This window comes from Stegodyphus dumicola, chromosome 11 (genome assembly GCF_044657685.1).
Source record: "Stegodyphus dumicola isolate Sdum_Otavi_A_Nest chromosome 11, ASM4465768v1".
NCBI classification, from domain to species: domain Eukaryota; kingdom Metazoa; phylum Arthropoda; class Arachnida; order Araneae; family Eresidae; genus Stegodyphus; species Stegodyphus dumicola.
Genome location: NC_140778.1, coordinates 15,833,540 through 15,850,437, shown reverse-complemented (window position 1 = coordinate 15,850,437; position 16,898 = coordinate 15,833,540). Strand labels below are relative to the sequence as shown.

At 30.9% G+C, this 16,898-nt stretch overlaps 1 protein-coding gene across 1 annotated transcript in view; it reads right to left on the bottom strand.

Annotated features, from left to right (window-relative positions):
• LOC146993806 (uncharacterized) overlaps positions 1-16,682 on the bottom strand; it is a 31,436-nt gene extending 14,754 nt beyond the window's left edge. Inside the window, exons 1-2 of the mRNA XM_085826246.1 lie at positions 16,337-16,682; positions 12,931-14,172 (exon numbers count right to left, since the gene is read on the bottom strand). Coding sequence (XP_085682372.1) covers positions 12,931-14,172; positions 16,337-16,492 — 1,398 coding nt within the window. The 5' untranslated portion in view covers positions 16,493-16,682. The remainder of the gene's footprint in view (positions 1-12,930; positions 14,173-16,336) is intronic.
• Positions 16,683-16,898: the final 216 nt, after the last annotated feature.

The window sequence follows — 16,898 nt, the reverse complement described above, 5'->3', positions numbered from 1 at the left end:
GAGAGGGAGGGAGAATTTTTTTCTTCACGTCAGCGTTAACAGGGAGAAAAGTTTTGCGATTGTGAATGAACTTGTTCGCGTTAAAGAGATGTTGGTTGATACCGGTGTTTATTTGTAATATCAGAAATGTAAGTGCATATGTGTGTGTATTCAGAGAACCAACTCGTAGTAAAAACCACCTCCCTAAGACGACCGCCTCTGAAAGAAACCAGTATTTCTGAAAACATAAGTATACTTTGGTATTGAATATTCCCTCTGTAAGGCGACCATTCACAAAGAAAATTCTGCAAGTGTGTCTGGTCGCCTTAGAGAGATTCATTCCGTAGATGTAATCTCCCTAAGACGACCACCTCTAAAAGATAAACGTATCTCTGAGAACGTGAGTATCTATTGATATTGAGCATCACCTCTCTAAGGCGACCTCTTGCAAAGATGAATTTTTATTTGCGGCTGGTCGCCTTGGAGAGACCTCGTTGTGTGTAGTGTATATGATTACTGTTATTGTTTCCGAAAAAAATTTAAATAAAAAAAAATAGCATATTTAGTAAAAACCCTCTCTAAAACGACCACCTGCGTTTACAGGTTACTCTGGTGGTCTTAAAGAGATCATATTTTCATAATTTTGTTTACAAGAAGTATATTAACGTCAGATAAAAAAATAGCACAAACCCATATAAACCAACAGAAGATTTATTATTATATTGATACCAGTAAGAAAACCAGCAAAAGTCAATATAAACCTATACAAACCAGTACAAAGTTCTGGCATTGAATGTTGGTTGTATGGGTGTCAATTGATACCAGTAAGAAAAACCCACAGAGATCAATAGAAACCAGTAAAAGTCAATAGAGACCATCAAAAATTCTATAGGTACCAGTAGAAAGTTTTACTGGTTTCTATGGGTCATTTTGAAACCAGTAAAAAAAAACCACAGAGACCAACAGAAACCAGTAAAAGTCAATAAAAACCCATAAAAAGTTTTACTGGTTTCTATGGGGCATTTTTAGTAGGGAGGTGGGTGTCGGAAAACCCGACATCTGAACACAAAATTGAACGCTTAGGAGCAGCACTGACATTTCTGTAACGGTATCCCGATGACGGCGACTAGTTCCTCGATGGGATCGTCACAGGCAATCAGACTTGGATTCTGCACTTGGCCGCGGAAACCAAGCAGCAGTCAATGCATTGGCAGCATAGTGGGTCTCCAGTCGGGATGAAGTTCAAACAGATGCTATCGGTACGCAAAGTGATGTGCACAGTGTTCTGGGACAGGAAGAGCATTCTGCTCATTGAGTTCCTTCCACGTGGTGAAACAGTAAACGCTGACCGTTACTGTGAAACACTGTGTAAATTGTGACGAGCCATTTGAAACAAGAGGCGTGGGATGCTTACTGCAGGTTTTGTGCTCCTGCATGACAGTGCTCGTCCACATCCGACTCAACGCACAGCAGCGGTTTTGACGGAATATCTGAATGAAGTGTTACCGTTACAGAAAAGTAACACTTTATTCAGATATATATATTCAAATAAACTACAAACAATAAATAACAGTGACTAAATAATATATAAACAAAACAGCCGCTGATTCATAATTAGCCATTTAAAGATTTTTTAATTCCATATGCCTGGGCAAATATTTCCTCCACAATATCTTTAATTTTTGCTTTTCTATGTTCATCAATGGTAATGACTTCAAATTAGCTTGCTTCATTGCACTCCTTAATCTACTTTTTACAATTTTTTATTTTGAAAAGTTCTTTCGTATTCATCGTTATAGATAGGGCGAGTACAAACGTATAAGCAAAAAAGACATTGGCATACACAATACTACATAAATTATATTTCAAGAGTAATTTATATGCACACAAGAAATTGCATTTAGCTTTGGATGAATGCTCATGAATAGATAGAGCTCTTTTTCTTTCTGACTCAATATTAGATTCAGAATAATGATTTTCAATTGAATTTTTTATTATTTCACATTTAATTACTAGGTCATGATATTCGTCCTTAAGAATTTTAACCAGCTGTTACACCTGCATAATGTCCTAATAATATAGAAAAATAGTAGAAAGCGTTCGGCGACAATGGCTTCAAAACGTTTTGGGGATCGAGAAGTGATATGTCTTCATACAATTTCCTATGCCCTTTAAACCTACTATTCATCGATTAAATGGCATTATCCAATATAAAATTAAATACAATAACTTGTTTGATGGAGCAATTTAAATTATAGTCGGCCGATTCTTGATCGTCTATTTGTTTCACTTTTTGTATCTTCTAACAGTAGCTCTTCTTTTATAATTATATCACAACCCAGCCTTTCTAGTTTATTATTGTAATCCGTTGCAAACAATTTTGATGCCTTAAATGTTAAATTGAAGTTTCTAGAATTGGCTTTTAAAGAGCTTGCAGCCTCCCTAACTATATTATATGCTAGGATGTAATCTAATCCTTTAGTCTGCAAATACTTCATACTGGCTCAGTATATTGAAATATTTTCAAATATACATGAGCAGACAAAATTATTCTAAAAGTTGATATTTTATCCAGAATAGATTTTGCCATTTGTCGTATCTGTGCATCCATTGGAAGATATACTTTTCAGAGTAAGTATTAATTCTACACACATACCCACCCTCGCAGGGTTGTCTCGCCGAGTCATCTGTGTCAATTCGATTTTTCAAATTTCTTGATCAGCCCGTAACCGCACCAACCCACCAGCCTTATCCACCACTGAATCTTACGAATATCTAAAGTGTGAAGAAATATGTGAAAAACATGTTTTGCCCTGTGGCGACTTGCCTATTACAACGCTGCCAGTCTGGTAACCCATAACAATGAAACACAAAATAATATTTATTCTATTCTATTGTTATGATTATTAAGGATCTGTCTCAATTATTGTACTACCTTAATAAAAATTGTATTACCACAGCCCCCTATCCTCTTGGGGCCGAATTCTCAAGGGTAGGGGTCCTTGGGGGGATCGAACTGCTGAAACTGGTTTTTAAATGTTCATGTTCCATACATTTTAAAGCAAGACTCTTGTGTACATCTGTTTCTCCCTTATATGAGAAAACGTAAAAACATGTTTTGCCCTCCCCCCCTTGGGTGCCGAATTTTCAAAAGTCTCTTCTTAAATGACGCCTTCAGTAGACAAGCAATGAGCTCCTAGCTTTTGATATTTGCATCTGTAATAGCTTTGGGCGATGATGTATAGATGAATGAATGAATGAATAAATATTAGGAATTCGTTTATATATAGATTTATAATTAAACAACTAAACAAAACGGTACAAAAGGAAAAACACAAATCAAAATAATATATTATTTCATAGAAAATGGGAAACAACCAAAAATCAATATCAAACATGTAAATATGTATCCGACTTAAAAAGAAAAATAGTGTAGAAAACTAATAAAAGAAATTAATTTGCACTGAGTAATGTGCAGCACTTTCGTAACTTAACGGCATGGCGTCGGTGCCAGATGATTCTTTTCTGCATGCCGAGCTCCCTGACATAAACACGCTGCGCATGAATCTGCGCAAATGATCAGCGAGGAATCAGGAAGAAACTAGCATCTGAGGGGCTAGACCAAAGAATTTGTAAGGGACACAAATTCTTTGGCTAGACGCTTGTGGAATCGCGAATCGAGTAGAAAGAGTACCCCGACTAGTGCTGTAGAAGTAACGAGAAATTGTGTACCCGTATGTATTCGTTACTCGTTACTATCGTATCGTTACTCGTTACTTTCGGTAAAATCGATCGGTATCCGTATCCTGAGCCTATTTTATCGGTCTACGGCCCTAAAAAGGGCCTAGAAACGTCGCATTGCATTGAATCACGTGAGCTATTCTACCCCGCGGGAATAGGGTAGTGCTGCGATAGGGAGTTTTGCGTCGCATTTTTGGGTAGAAATAATTCACTTTATTTTGGCTATTATTTTTTGGTGCACTAGATATGATTCATTATTAAATTTTCTATTGCTGTCAGGGCTTAGTTTCTAAAGTCAGAAGGGCCTACGGAAGGCCGTCAGGAAAACAGGAAAAAATAAAATAAAAGAGAAAGGAAATAAATATTACAATAATAACCTTAATTAGTAATTAAAATAACAAAAAATTACTTATTAAAAAACTTAATAATTAAAATACTAAAAAATAGTCATTAAAATAATGAATAATTAAAGTAACATAATAATTAGCAACCGAAATATAAAATACTTATATAATAAAAATGTAAAAACAAATAAAAATTAAAATAATTTTTAAATTTATGATGACTAATTAAATAATAAAGTAAAATACTAGATCTTGTCTTATTGGCTTAGTATCGTTTCGTCCTTTCTCATTTCATCCCCAGCTCGAAAAAGTGTTATTTCGTTCGCTGCCTTCCCCCACCAATTCCCTCTTTCCCGTTTCATCCGCTGTTTGAAAAATAGGTGTTTACTTTACGATAAGGCGAACGTCTGTTTACTTCAATTAGAATTGTTTAGAAGAGATGACTGTTTCTACTTCGACTTAGCTTTTGAATTTTTAATATTATTTAATATTTTTATGCAGACAAATTATATTGAGCAGAATAATGAATTTCAGACGTGTTCAAAAGGTGTGTATCTGAATATAATAACATTTTTGTTGTATAGTATTCATTTTTTTTAATTTCACACATTTCTAAAGCAACAGAAGTACGTTATCACTATTTTGGCACACACATCAAAAATATGTATAATTAAGATTAATGTTACATTCCTTATTAAAAGTAATGGGTCCTCATTAAATGCAACCATTCATGCTTTTAGAGGATTTTACATGTGGTGGTCTTAAAAAGATGATGTTTACTACCAATGTTTTGTTTATGTTCACAAAAATAGAGATCTCTTAAAAGATGACCTCTTAGAGATGTCGTAAATAGATGATTTGCTATAATTATTTTCCGATAGATAATGGAATTAATGTAATTTAATGTCAATAACTCGAGGATGCAAGTTTAAATACGGTGCAACAAAAATACAGAAGTATTTTAAATGACGAAAATATTCATATTTTGTCAATGTCAAATTTAAAAAAGAATTAATTTTGGACAAATTATGAAATCTAACTTTTAATGTCGTCTTCTGGTTTCTATATTTATATTTGGCAAAGTTTTATACTCGTTATGAAAAAATAAAAATACAAGAAGTTTGAGTCCCGTAGGACAAAGATTGACCAGGAAATTTAGTTTTAAAATTTGCAATGTTTGATGCCATTTGTAACTTGCCTTTGGGTATCGCTTAATTGAGTTAGAATAATTCGAGGAAATAAGTTTAAATGAAGTGCAGAAAAAATAAGCATAATTTAAATAGTCGTAGAAGGAAGTCATGCGGAATCCATATCAAATTTTCACTTTTTCATAATGACCATAAAACTTTCCCAAATACAAATACAGAAACTGGGAGACCGCATTTAAGATTAGCTTTCGTTATTTCGTTTGCTGCTTCCCCCATTCCCTTCATCAGAACCGCTAATGACCGAAAAGGTGAAATTTCCCCGATTCATCCCCTCTCCAAAAACTCCTTGTTGAGACTGTTATTTGTTGAGACAAAAAATGCTATATTATAAATGTCAACTTGCTTTTTACACTTAACAATATGATCGTTAAAAACATTCGCACATGTACAGGTTAAGTACGAATTAAGAAAGAACTTAAAAGAAATTTAGAAATCTATAAAAGGTAAGGAAAGTTTTATGTTACTTTATTAGAGATAATAGTGAAGCACTAAATATTTCAATCAGTGTTGTTTCATAATGCTATGAGTATACCTTTATTCATTTAAAAAATGGCCCACCAGCGGTCGAGCGGTAAAATCGCTGAACACTGGTAGTTTCGACCTGAGTTCGATCTCAGGCAAACGGGTTGGCTTCATAAGCGTTTCGTGGTTTTTTTTCCCGTACCAGCTTACAAGCCAGCTTACCACGTACCATACGAGCCAGCTTTCCTAAGAAAGTGCTCTACGAACGCATTTTTCCTTTTAGGCACATAGTCCCAGTGTGTTTTGTCATAATCAACTAAACCAAATCATTTAAGAAATATATCAGTTGATCACTGCTCAGTGTACATTTGCTGTTTGCTTATAAAAACACTTTGTAATGACGTTTCCACTATTTTGCTAATAATTCTGGAAGGCTCATAGAATCCGAAATTATGTTACACTAACATCCGAAATTATGTTACACTAGCTAACAGAGAACTTAAGTCTGCTTAATACAACAAAAATCTGCTTGACTTGCTTTCGTGTCTTTGGGAAACGTAAGTATATGCAGAAATAAATATTAAAACCTATCACGTATATTTGTAAGATTGTAAAGCATACTGTTTTGGTTCACGATAATGATAAATATGCATCATGTTACGACAGTTTTAAAAGATCACAAATAACTATACATATGCTAGACTTCTAACAAAATTTCTGTTACAATATGAATATGCATTTATTATTATATGAGTCGTAAAACGGCCCACCAGCGGCCGAGCGGTAAAGTCGCTGAACACTGATAGTTCGGTCCGAGGTTCGAATCCCGCGAACGGTCCGGCTACATGGGTGGTTTTCCCCAAGTGTAACGTGTATACAAGCCAGTTTCCCGTAGAAAGTCCTCGACGAAGGCATATTCCCCTAGGCAGATAGCCATAGCGTGCCTTGCCATAATTAAATACACCCATACACACATGAGTCGTAAAATTCAGTGTTCATCATTCTAGGTATATGACAATTTTTTTTTTTTTTTTTAAATTTCGTTTTGTTTTTAAAAATTAATTCACTTTATAGCTTTTCTTCAATTTACTATAAAGAAATAGGAGTTTAAATTTTGATTTATATATAATATGATGTAAATTCATCATTCATTAATAATATTTTATGTATAACAAAAAAATTATCGTTAATGTTCCAAATTTTAATTTTTTTAATGATTTGTCTTACATTTGTTGTATATTTGTTGAATGCATAGCTAAATATTTCAATTATACACAATAAAGGTTATGCAGAAAACAATTCAGCTGGCATGATAGCTAATTTCGAAAGAAAAATTAGACTCTTTTTGCTCTTAAATCTTAGTACAAGCAGCCATTTTTAAATTGACGTTAAAATAAATTTATTCTATGGTCTATTAGAAAATAACTAGACTGAAGCATTTATTGACGACTTCTAAGAGGTCGCTTTCTGAAAGAAACCTGTATTTTTGAGAACATAAACATACGTTAATGATGCCAGAGCAAATGCACAGAGCTCCAAAAATCCTGTAAAAGCATAGACGGTCACGTTTTAAAAGGCTAACTACTTTTAATAAAGCTTGTATATTAATGTTCATTATACAATTCTCACATTTTTACTTTCTTTCAAAACAGCGATGCTGTGGTTCAAATGCTTTAGAACTATGTGAAACTAATAAAATGGGCCCTATGTTATAAAAACCTAATTATATTCAGATACACACCTTTTGAACATGTTTGAAATCTATTATACCAATCAGAATACTTTGTCTACAGAAAATATTGAATCAATATTAGAAATCAAAAGCTAAGTGAGATTAAAGTAGAAAGAGCCATATCATCTAACCCATTTTAATTGAAGTAAACAGGTGCTTACTTTATCGTAAAGTGAACACCCGTTTTTCAAACAGTGAATGAAAAGAAAAAAAAGAGCCCACCAGAGCTTGAGCGGTAAAGTTCACTAATAGTTCGGTCCGAGGTTCAATTCCTCGCTAACGGCTAACTGCACGGGCGTTTTCATTGTTATTCCCGTGTGTAACTCGCATATGAGTCAGTTTCCTTTAAAAAATCCTCCACGAAGGCCTCCCTCCCCGTAGGCAATAGCCCTAGTGTGCTTTGCTGTAACGGAATAAACCGAAACCGAAAAAAAAAAAAAAGAAAAAAAAAAGAAAAGAAAAGAAAAAAAAGAAAAAGGGAATTGGTGGTGGAAGGCAGCTACGAAACGTCGTTTTAGAAGAATGGGCTACATAACCAAATTTCTCTCTATACTCTGGTAAACAGTACATTATTTGCTCTTCAAAAGCCTAAATTTAGCTAATGCTCGGCTTAGTTCTTAAATTGCAATTTTAGCCACAGCCCCCAAACAAGACGATGTCTGGTATTTTATTTCATTACTTAGTTATTCATCATTAATTTAAGAATTAATTAAATTTTCATTTGTCTTTAAATGTTTATTGAATTATAATAATAATCATTTAATATTCCAGTTGCTATTTATTTTATTATTGTAATAGCTATTTTATTTTTATTTATTTATTTATTTATTTATTCATCTTTCCTGATGGCCTTCCATTGAGCTCCAGCACTTCTAATTTTAAAAATTAAGTCCTGACTACAACCAATGATTGCGAAAATAAAAGTCAAGTAACTTATTTAGTGATAATTAAATAAAATAAAAGCTAAAACTTTTATTTCCGCCTTACTTGGCTTTTATTATATATATGTGTGTGTGTGTGTACTTTACATTTAATTATAATTTATTTGATATATATATACATATTTACGTTTGGTAGTATTACCGATTGCAATAAAAAGGGAGGTGCACATCTAGATGTTATAACGGACCCATATACAAAATTTCAACGTTCTACAACTAATCGTTTTTGAGTTATGCGAATTGCATACATACGTACTTACATATCACGAAAAAAATGCCTTTCAAGTATCAACTTAGAGTCATAATCATTAGTCATAAGTATCAGCTTAGAGTAAATGGGATTACATTTAACAATAAGTTTTTTTGAAAAAAAAAAGAGAGAGAGAGAGAGTCTTTCATTGTGTTCGTACGTACAGGCGTCAGCCCAAAAAATAATTCACATGAATTCCGTAATCGTCAAAAACGGATATTTCCGTTAAAATATGATACCCAAAAGTTTTCTCGATTACAATAATTACTACCATTTTCTTTGATATAAGGAAGTAAAGAACCTATATTAACCTACATATTCTTATATAAACAATACCCTAAGTGCAGTATATAAATATTTCAAATCAATAAAATCTGACTATGGCACGCTCAAGGAAAAAAAAAAAAAAAAAAAAAAGAAGAATCATCTAAATTTTCAAATTACAAACATAAATAGCAATAGTAAAAAGCAAGTACAAAATAACGCTTCACGCTATCAAAATTGCTCATTTTCTTAAATATCAACAACTAAATAGTATTTCAACTAAAACACATAATGTAAACAAGAGTTTGCCCGATGCCCAAAAAAATTCAAAATTATCTATGAAAAATATGAGTGCATTGTGACGCAACCGTATCATTCGTATTCGAACAGAAACAGTACCTCCTATAAACGAAGCCACGGCACGCCGCACACTACGTCACTAAAGTCGTCTTTATGTACAGAAAGCATGGTTGCCACATGAAACCACTTATCGCTGTTATTCCTTTAAGAGGAGAGAAAATGAAAAGTAGTTTTTATTTCCTTGCATAAGGCTTACTATATCGTTTGGTTTTAAATATATATATATGTGTGTGTGTGTGCAAATATATATATTCCGATTTGATTTCATTGACTGCATTTTCTAATTTCAAATACCTAACCTTACTTTCCTTATATATTTTTATGCTTAAAATAATAACAGTATAGTAAAGAAATTAATTCAACATACTTCAGATTAGTAGTAATAAATATATACTGAATATCTGGCTGATGCTGGTTTGCTTTCTGAAGAATATATATTTTATTAAATATTTTCTTCCTTAACAAAGAGGATAACGCATAATTAAGCAAGTTTACAACTGATTAACACTAAAAATCCTTAAATTAATTGTAATCAATTTTTAACGGCATTTTCTGTTTCTCATAAATACAAATTTACACATAATTGTTTAGTCATTTTCCGCTTTTTTTTCACTTCAGTGTGGGACTGAATTTCTTAACAGATGAGAAACCTGGAGAATGATTTGAAAAATACTATTTTTTAGCATGTATCAATATTTATTCATTGGTAGTTTTAAAATACGGTAGCAAAACATTTCATATATTTAGGCATTTTAAATTAGATCATTATTTGAGAATACATAACTGCATCTTCCCCAATAATAAAAAAAAGAAAAATTGTAAAAATTCAACAAACTTGACACTTGCTAGGAATTCAAAATTCTTATGTTTCATTCTTATTGTTAAATGTTTGTAACATCCCTTTTGTCTAATTATGTGCATATAATTTTTTTTTGTAACTTGTAAATTTTTGTTCCTGAAAGCATTTCATTGTAACTTATTTGAGAATTTTTTAGCAAATGATAAATATGAAGTTTATATATGTATTTACTGGAATTTTTATCAGGGTAATCAGTAGGAACTTTTAAAACATCTAAATAGATCAAATGTCCTCAATTCTTAGAATTGAAAGAATAACAAGTTTTATGTATTTTCCTATTAGAAATGAAAATAAATATAGCCTGATTGTTAAGATGTAAAGTAAGATTTAAAATTTTCAAAATAATTCAGATTTTTATTAAAGGAAAGCAACACAATTAGGATGCAAAACATATAAAAAGGATTTTATTTATTTTTTTTTTTGGCCTGAATTTTTTGTACCAGTAAATTTATAACTGGAAGTAATAGGAAATGGCATTGCATACTACAGTGGGGAAAAAGGGTGGGATGACTATTTGTTTATGTAACTTGATGCTACTTATTTTTTATTACAGTTAAGTCTTTTTAATATCAAAATAGTTTAGTATAACTGCATGAAGCCTTACAGCTGGGAAGGATTAAAAATATTTTTTTACTCAATTTATTTTTGATAAGTTTTCCCCTGTATATGTACAACCACATCATTAGAAATTTTAATTCCAAAGTATTTAATTTTAGTTTTGACAGAATTTAGCATGTATTACAATGAAAATATTGTATAAGAATACAGTGAATTTCCTCCATAAAAATGCATTAATATCTATAAAAATGACTCATATGGAATTGTAGGTAAAAACAAATTGTATTTATTTTCTTCTTACAGTGTAAAATTAATGTAATAAACATGTCTGCTTCAATTAAAATAATATTAAAAAATTGCAAGATACTGATTTCAAAATCTAAACAATAGTAATATTAATTGGCAAAGTATTTTATCTTCAAAAATCAATATTTCTCTAGTTTACAATAAATACACCTATTTTGCACAAAATGATATTATATAAGAGACTTAACAACTTTAGCACTTTACTGTCATAATTAGTTAACTATTAAAAATGCTTTTTTTTTTTTTTTTTTTTGTGTGTGTGCATGCATTTTGAAAGAGTTGGTAAAGATTTCACAACACAAATAGAAAAAGCACTATTTTTTTATTTAACATACTATCTACATTCTGCAAAAAATATTCATTTAGATAAAATGAATTACAAATTAAGTCTGAAGATAATAAGAAACAATAGATTAGTGTCACTATCTTATTTTATAAAGTTTACTAACTTATAAACATAGTATATGTCATTTCTGCTGTATGCATAAATTATTTTTTTAATGTTTTCAATTTCCGTTGCTTATTTAAATTGTTACTTAAAAGATTATCATTCAACTTTTTGCAGTAATTATTTAGAAAAATATTCGTTGATGCTTGTATGATGTTCTTCAAATTAATTTGAGGGTCATGAAGTTTAGGACAGTCATTTAACTCTAAAAAAAAATTTTCATGAAGTAACTTTAGAGTAATTTTACACACTGTAACTCGTGGATTTGCCGAAAATAAAAATTTTTGCTCATATTCATCTGAAATAAGTTTCTTAACAACAATAAAATTGTATATAACAGCATGTAGAATATCAGGATGAGGATACATAAGACCTCTATCAAAAACCTTAATCCATGAATGAATATTTTCATCGTTTTCTAAAGCTAACTCCTTATCAATAGTAATATTGGATTTACATACATCACATTTTAACTTTTTTAGCATACTATAACAGCAATATCCAGCTATATAAGTCAAAATAGGTACATCCAATTTTATGTCGTGTATATCACTATCTTCAACTGTTATTTCATCTATGAATGTTTGTACATCAGTGTCATCAAAAGTTTGTTCTTCAGTGTCTTTAAAATCAGATACATGAAGAGGAATATTTCCAAATTTTGAAGAATTTATTAGGGTTGGTAATGTACTCTGAAGTCTTAATTTACCCTCTATTTCATAAACCTGTCTGATAGAAATATTATGATGAGCTCCAGCCAGTTGCCTGTACTTACCAAATCTAGCCTCTAACATATCTGTTTGTATTTTTCCAAGTAAAAGGTATTTAAAACCCAACTCATTTATACAATACCTTGATATCTCAATTAAAGCATACGTTGTATGGTATACTGCAAAATGAGTTTCTTTGGTTCGGCAACCAGAGGTTAAATTCAAATTTTTCCAACTATCTAGCCAATTCAAAAAGTTATTCATAAAAACATATTTTTCATCATTTTCTGCCACAGTGAAAGGTGTTTCAAATACATTATTTTTATGAACCCCTTTAAAAATAGATTTCACATTTACAATTGACCACCATTTGTTTATTATTTTAATAAAGTTTCCAGTTTCTTGGAAATTTATTATTTCTTTCTGCTGCCCAAAAGAAAATAATGCTTCAACAACATTATCATTAAAAATCTGCAATGCAAGCTTTACACTTTGTTTTTCTAAGTTAGTTGGATATAGAGCTTTTATTGTCAGACCATAAGCATACTTTAATAACTTACCAGTTTCAGATTCATGTAATTTTTTAATACAAGAAAAAGATGCAGTTTCAATATGTGAAGCATCATCAAAACTTGGGAAAAACATACTCTGATTATTATTTTTTTGATTTATCCAGTTATTTCTAATGCATTTTAAAATATGCACTGTATCAATAATAAAAAACATTGGCCTAGATTTGTCAACAGGGTTTTGATAAACAATACTAACTTTAGGTGGTTCAGAAAACAGAGACATAGCATTTTTATTAATCGAATTATTGTCAGTGACAATAGCAATTTTAAACCCAATATTTTCTAATCCCACAACAATTTTTTTAATATAAATATACAAATTATCCGCACTAAGTGTTTTCACCGGCAAAATATGTACAACATCCTTATAAACAGATAATAGGCTGCGAATCATGAAAACATATGCACTAGATGCAGCATTTTTGCAATTATATGCCATTCCACACAAATTACCACCCTTATAATTAAATGCTTGATTTAGATGAATTTCATCAATCATTAAAATAACAAGCAGATCTTTTTCTGATAGTTCTTGAAATTTAAATTTTATGTAGCTTAGGAACTTTTGGTTGTATTGTTCATTTATTGGATATATATTAAAATCTGAAAAAATTTTCTGAATGGTCCGTGGATGAGGCATAATAATATTTTCTGAATTTCGAATAAAATTATATGCATGTGGTGAAATTGTGTGAAGTAAAGTGGAAAATATTAGAAAGTCTGCAGAATACCTATATTGTTGTTTTTCTGAATTCAAGTTTGATAGTTGCTCAACGAGAAAATTTATTTCATTGTTTTTATGTGGAATTTTCTCTTTTAAAATTGTCATTAATTCATTTACAATTTGTAAGTAATTTTGAATACTGTCTTCAGATGAATCATTTGAGGCAAATAGGTCTAATTTCTCTAAAATACTTAAAAGATCTTTAAGGTTGTTAATTTTTGATGGGATTACATATTGCTTCAGTGATTTAATAGGTATATTTCTAATTGCTACAGATATATTCAAATTACAATCAATCAATAATGATTTTAGAATTCTTGGATGATTGTCATTAGAAATATTAAGAATCATAGTATGTATAGGCCTGTGTATAACTATCCAGTTATCTGGTAAATTCACAGTATTAAAACAAATTTTTAGTTCATCTAAATTATAAAACATTTGTTTTCGTTCATACTCTTCCTTTTCAGCTAAGCTACAGGCTAAGGCTTTTTCGAGTGCATCTTGTTCTCTTTTGAGTCTTTTATGCTCTGGTGATTCCCTTGATGAAACACTGGAACTAAGATGACTCGGACCATCAGGAAACAGACTTGGAATTGCACCATTCTTTAAACGAGGATATGACAATGGTATAATGATCTTCTTTCCAGTTTTCTCATCAAAGAATTCAGTTTGCCTCAGAACATCCTCTTGCTTGAAGTGAAGTTCACACACCTTTTAATATGAAAAAGAACAAATAAATAAACATGTATCAAAAGGTTAAACAATTATAAAATCGTAAGCATTCGCCATCCTTTAAATACATGCACAGTCTAATAAGGGTTTTATTGTATTTTTATTTAATCATGGCAAAGCACTCAAGAGCTATCTGCTTAAGGGAAGGGTTACCGTTGTGGAAAACGTTCATCATTTAATTTCTTTAAAAATAATACAGGGCGATAATGTTTGGATGGTAACAATTTGAAGAGATATAGCCATTTAAAGTGCACAACGCAAAAAAGTGATGCAGCCATTTAGAGTGAATAATGCAAAATCTTAAAACTATTAACTCTTTTGGGCTAAAAAGAGCCATGGATGCTGTCATAAAGTTTTGAAAAGTGCAAATAATTAGCACATGTTTGTTGTCATATGTCAAATGCATATAACATAAGTAATATTTAATTGATACATCCTCAGGTAACATACAATTGCTCATGTATATATAATTGCTACATCCTAAATATTTCTTTCTTCAGTTATTTGAAAACAACACTTGGTTATGGAATTACATTCAAAATGGTGATAATACAATATAAAAAGAATAAGATTAACCATCAGTTGATGGATAAGAATAAGATTAACCACATTCATTCGTACCATTCAAATATAAAGTTACTGGCTCTTTTTCTAAACATTTTTACAAATGATATGTTCACAACCAGAAGTACAAATTTACTTGTGTGCCTATGAATGTTTATATTTAAGAGCATAAAACATCATTAGTCATTAAAAAAATTCATTTTTCTTGAATTATTGAAAACATGTATAAGTGCTAAAATATGATACACAAAGAAAAAAACAAGAATTTGTATATTTAACAGTTTATTTGCAGTAATTAAATATTTTAGGCTATTCTTATGTAATTTTGGAGTGAAATATTCACATTCATCAATCGTGTTTGACATTATATTACTGTGGAAGGCTCACTAGATTGCTTATTTTCCATATAATTTTCTTAACTTTTTTCAAAAATTTTAAAAGTTATATAACTTATTAATACAATGAAACATTTTCATATTCCACTGCAACAAGTATAAATAAACAAAACCCCTTATATAAGTGTTTTTAGATAAGAAATTAATGTAAATTTCAAGCCCACAAGAACTTACTGCCAGTAGCAAGTGAACCACTGTAACAAGGTAGGTGTTATTGGCATAAGAAACTCGTACTTTTATAGATGTGTGTGTGCATGAAACAATTTAATAGGCTAATTAGGATTTATGCTAACATGTAATGAAAACTAGTAAGCTTACAATCTTAGGCAATATTATTTGAACAAGACACTTTAATTTAAACACCTTGTAACTTATTCCAGAAATTAAAATAATTACTGTCAAAACTAGTCCATTTATACGATTGTTTTCTTTTACATATATTTCATAATTTTTTTAAGGATTTTAGAATTAATAAAGTTTAGAACATTGCATAATTAGCATTAATTTCCTGTTCACATGAGTTACGAGCAAAATGCATTCTCAAATGCTCCTAGCATATAATAAAGGGGCATTGCATACATTCAGTTTTTAAAGAAAAAAAAAATTAAAATAAAATAGGTGGAACGAGACTTATCTAAATCAAAAGAAATAGTATATCCAAACAGTTAAATACTTATATCTAAAACAACTTTAAATTAACGGCTTTAAAATTACGACTTGAAGCATTTTATATTTATCTACTTAAAGTTATAATATGAACTTTATAAGGTTGGTGGATTTTCTATTGACTAGTTATTGAGAAAAGGGTCCATTTTATAATCACTTTAAAATTCAGTATAAGCTCTGTATAACATAAATTCCTGAAAGATTAATCAATCCCAAATCAATGTGCGTGTTATAAAGATCCCGACGCCGAAAATATAAATTACTGAAAGAATTCATTAATAATACTCATTCATAATGGGATAAGAGAAATTTCTGCCTAGTAAATAAATATATAACTATGCTTGTATAGAAAGTAATTAAAACTTCGTTTTATTTTCTATGGTTGAATGCAATGGAACTTTAGTAAATTATTTCCCTTGCTTTGAGAATTTTTTGTTTTCGCATTTTCAAGTCATGTTTCTTTCAATGACATTAATCTTTCAGGAATTTTCTAATTTAAAAATGAAATGCATGCTTACCTTTGAATGTTTCGTAGGCTTGAATCCATCTTTTCGTTTGCAGTTCCAAATCCATTGTTTTCTCAGTTGTTTCTCCGTAGGAAAACTAAATACAGCCACCTTCGGGCCATTCTTATAATTTCCTTTGCATGTTGCAACACAGCATTTATGTGGCATAATAAAAAATAAATAAAGTAATTTAAATGAAAAATGTTCTATTAGAGCACACTACACTTTCAAACAACAGTCAGTTCACTACGCTACGACACCGAAGTATATTCTTTCATTCTTTGCCACGAGGAAGATGGTAGGAATGACGACTTAGATGACGTCAGACCGTTCAAGCAACCCTAGAGGCTTGGCTTCGTATATAGGAAGTAGAGCTACTAGAGATACAGGCTGACTCGTCAGCCATTTTGAATCTAAGCTTTAGGGTTGCAATTTAGGTGTGGAGCGGCAACTTTGGCTCTTTATCGCTGTCCGCTAAAATTTAACATTCTAGAAAATCCGAATTTCATCTTTTTTCTGCACTCCTATAAAGATGTGTGGCTTTTCCCTCTTCTTTTGTCTGCAGTTCAGATTC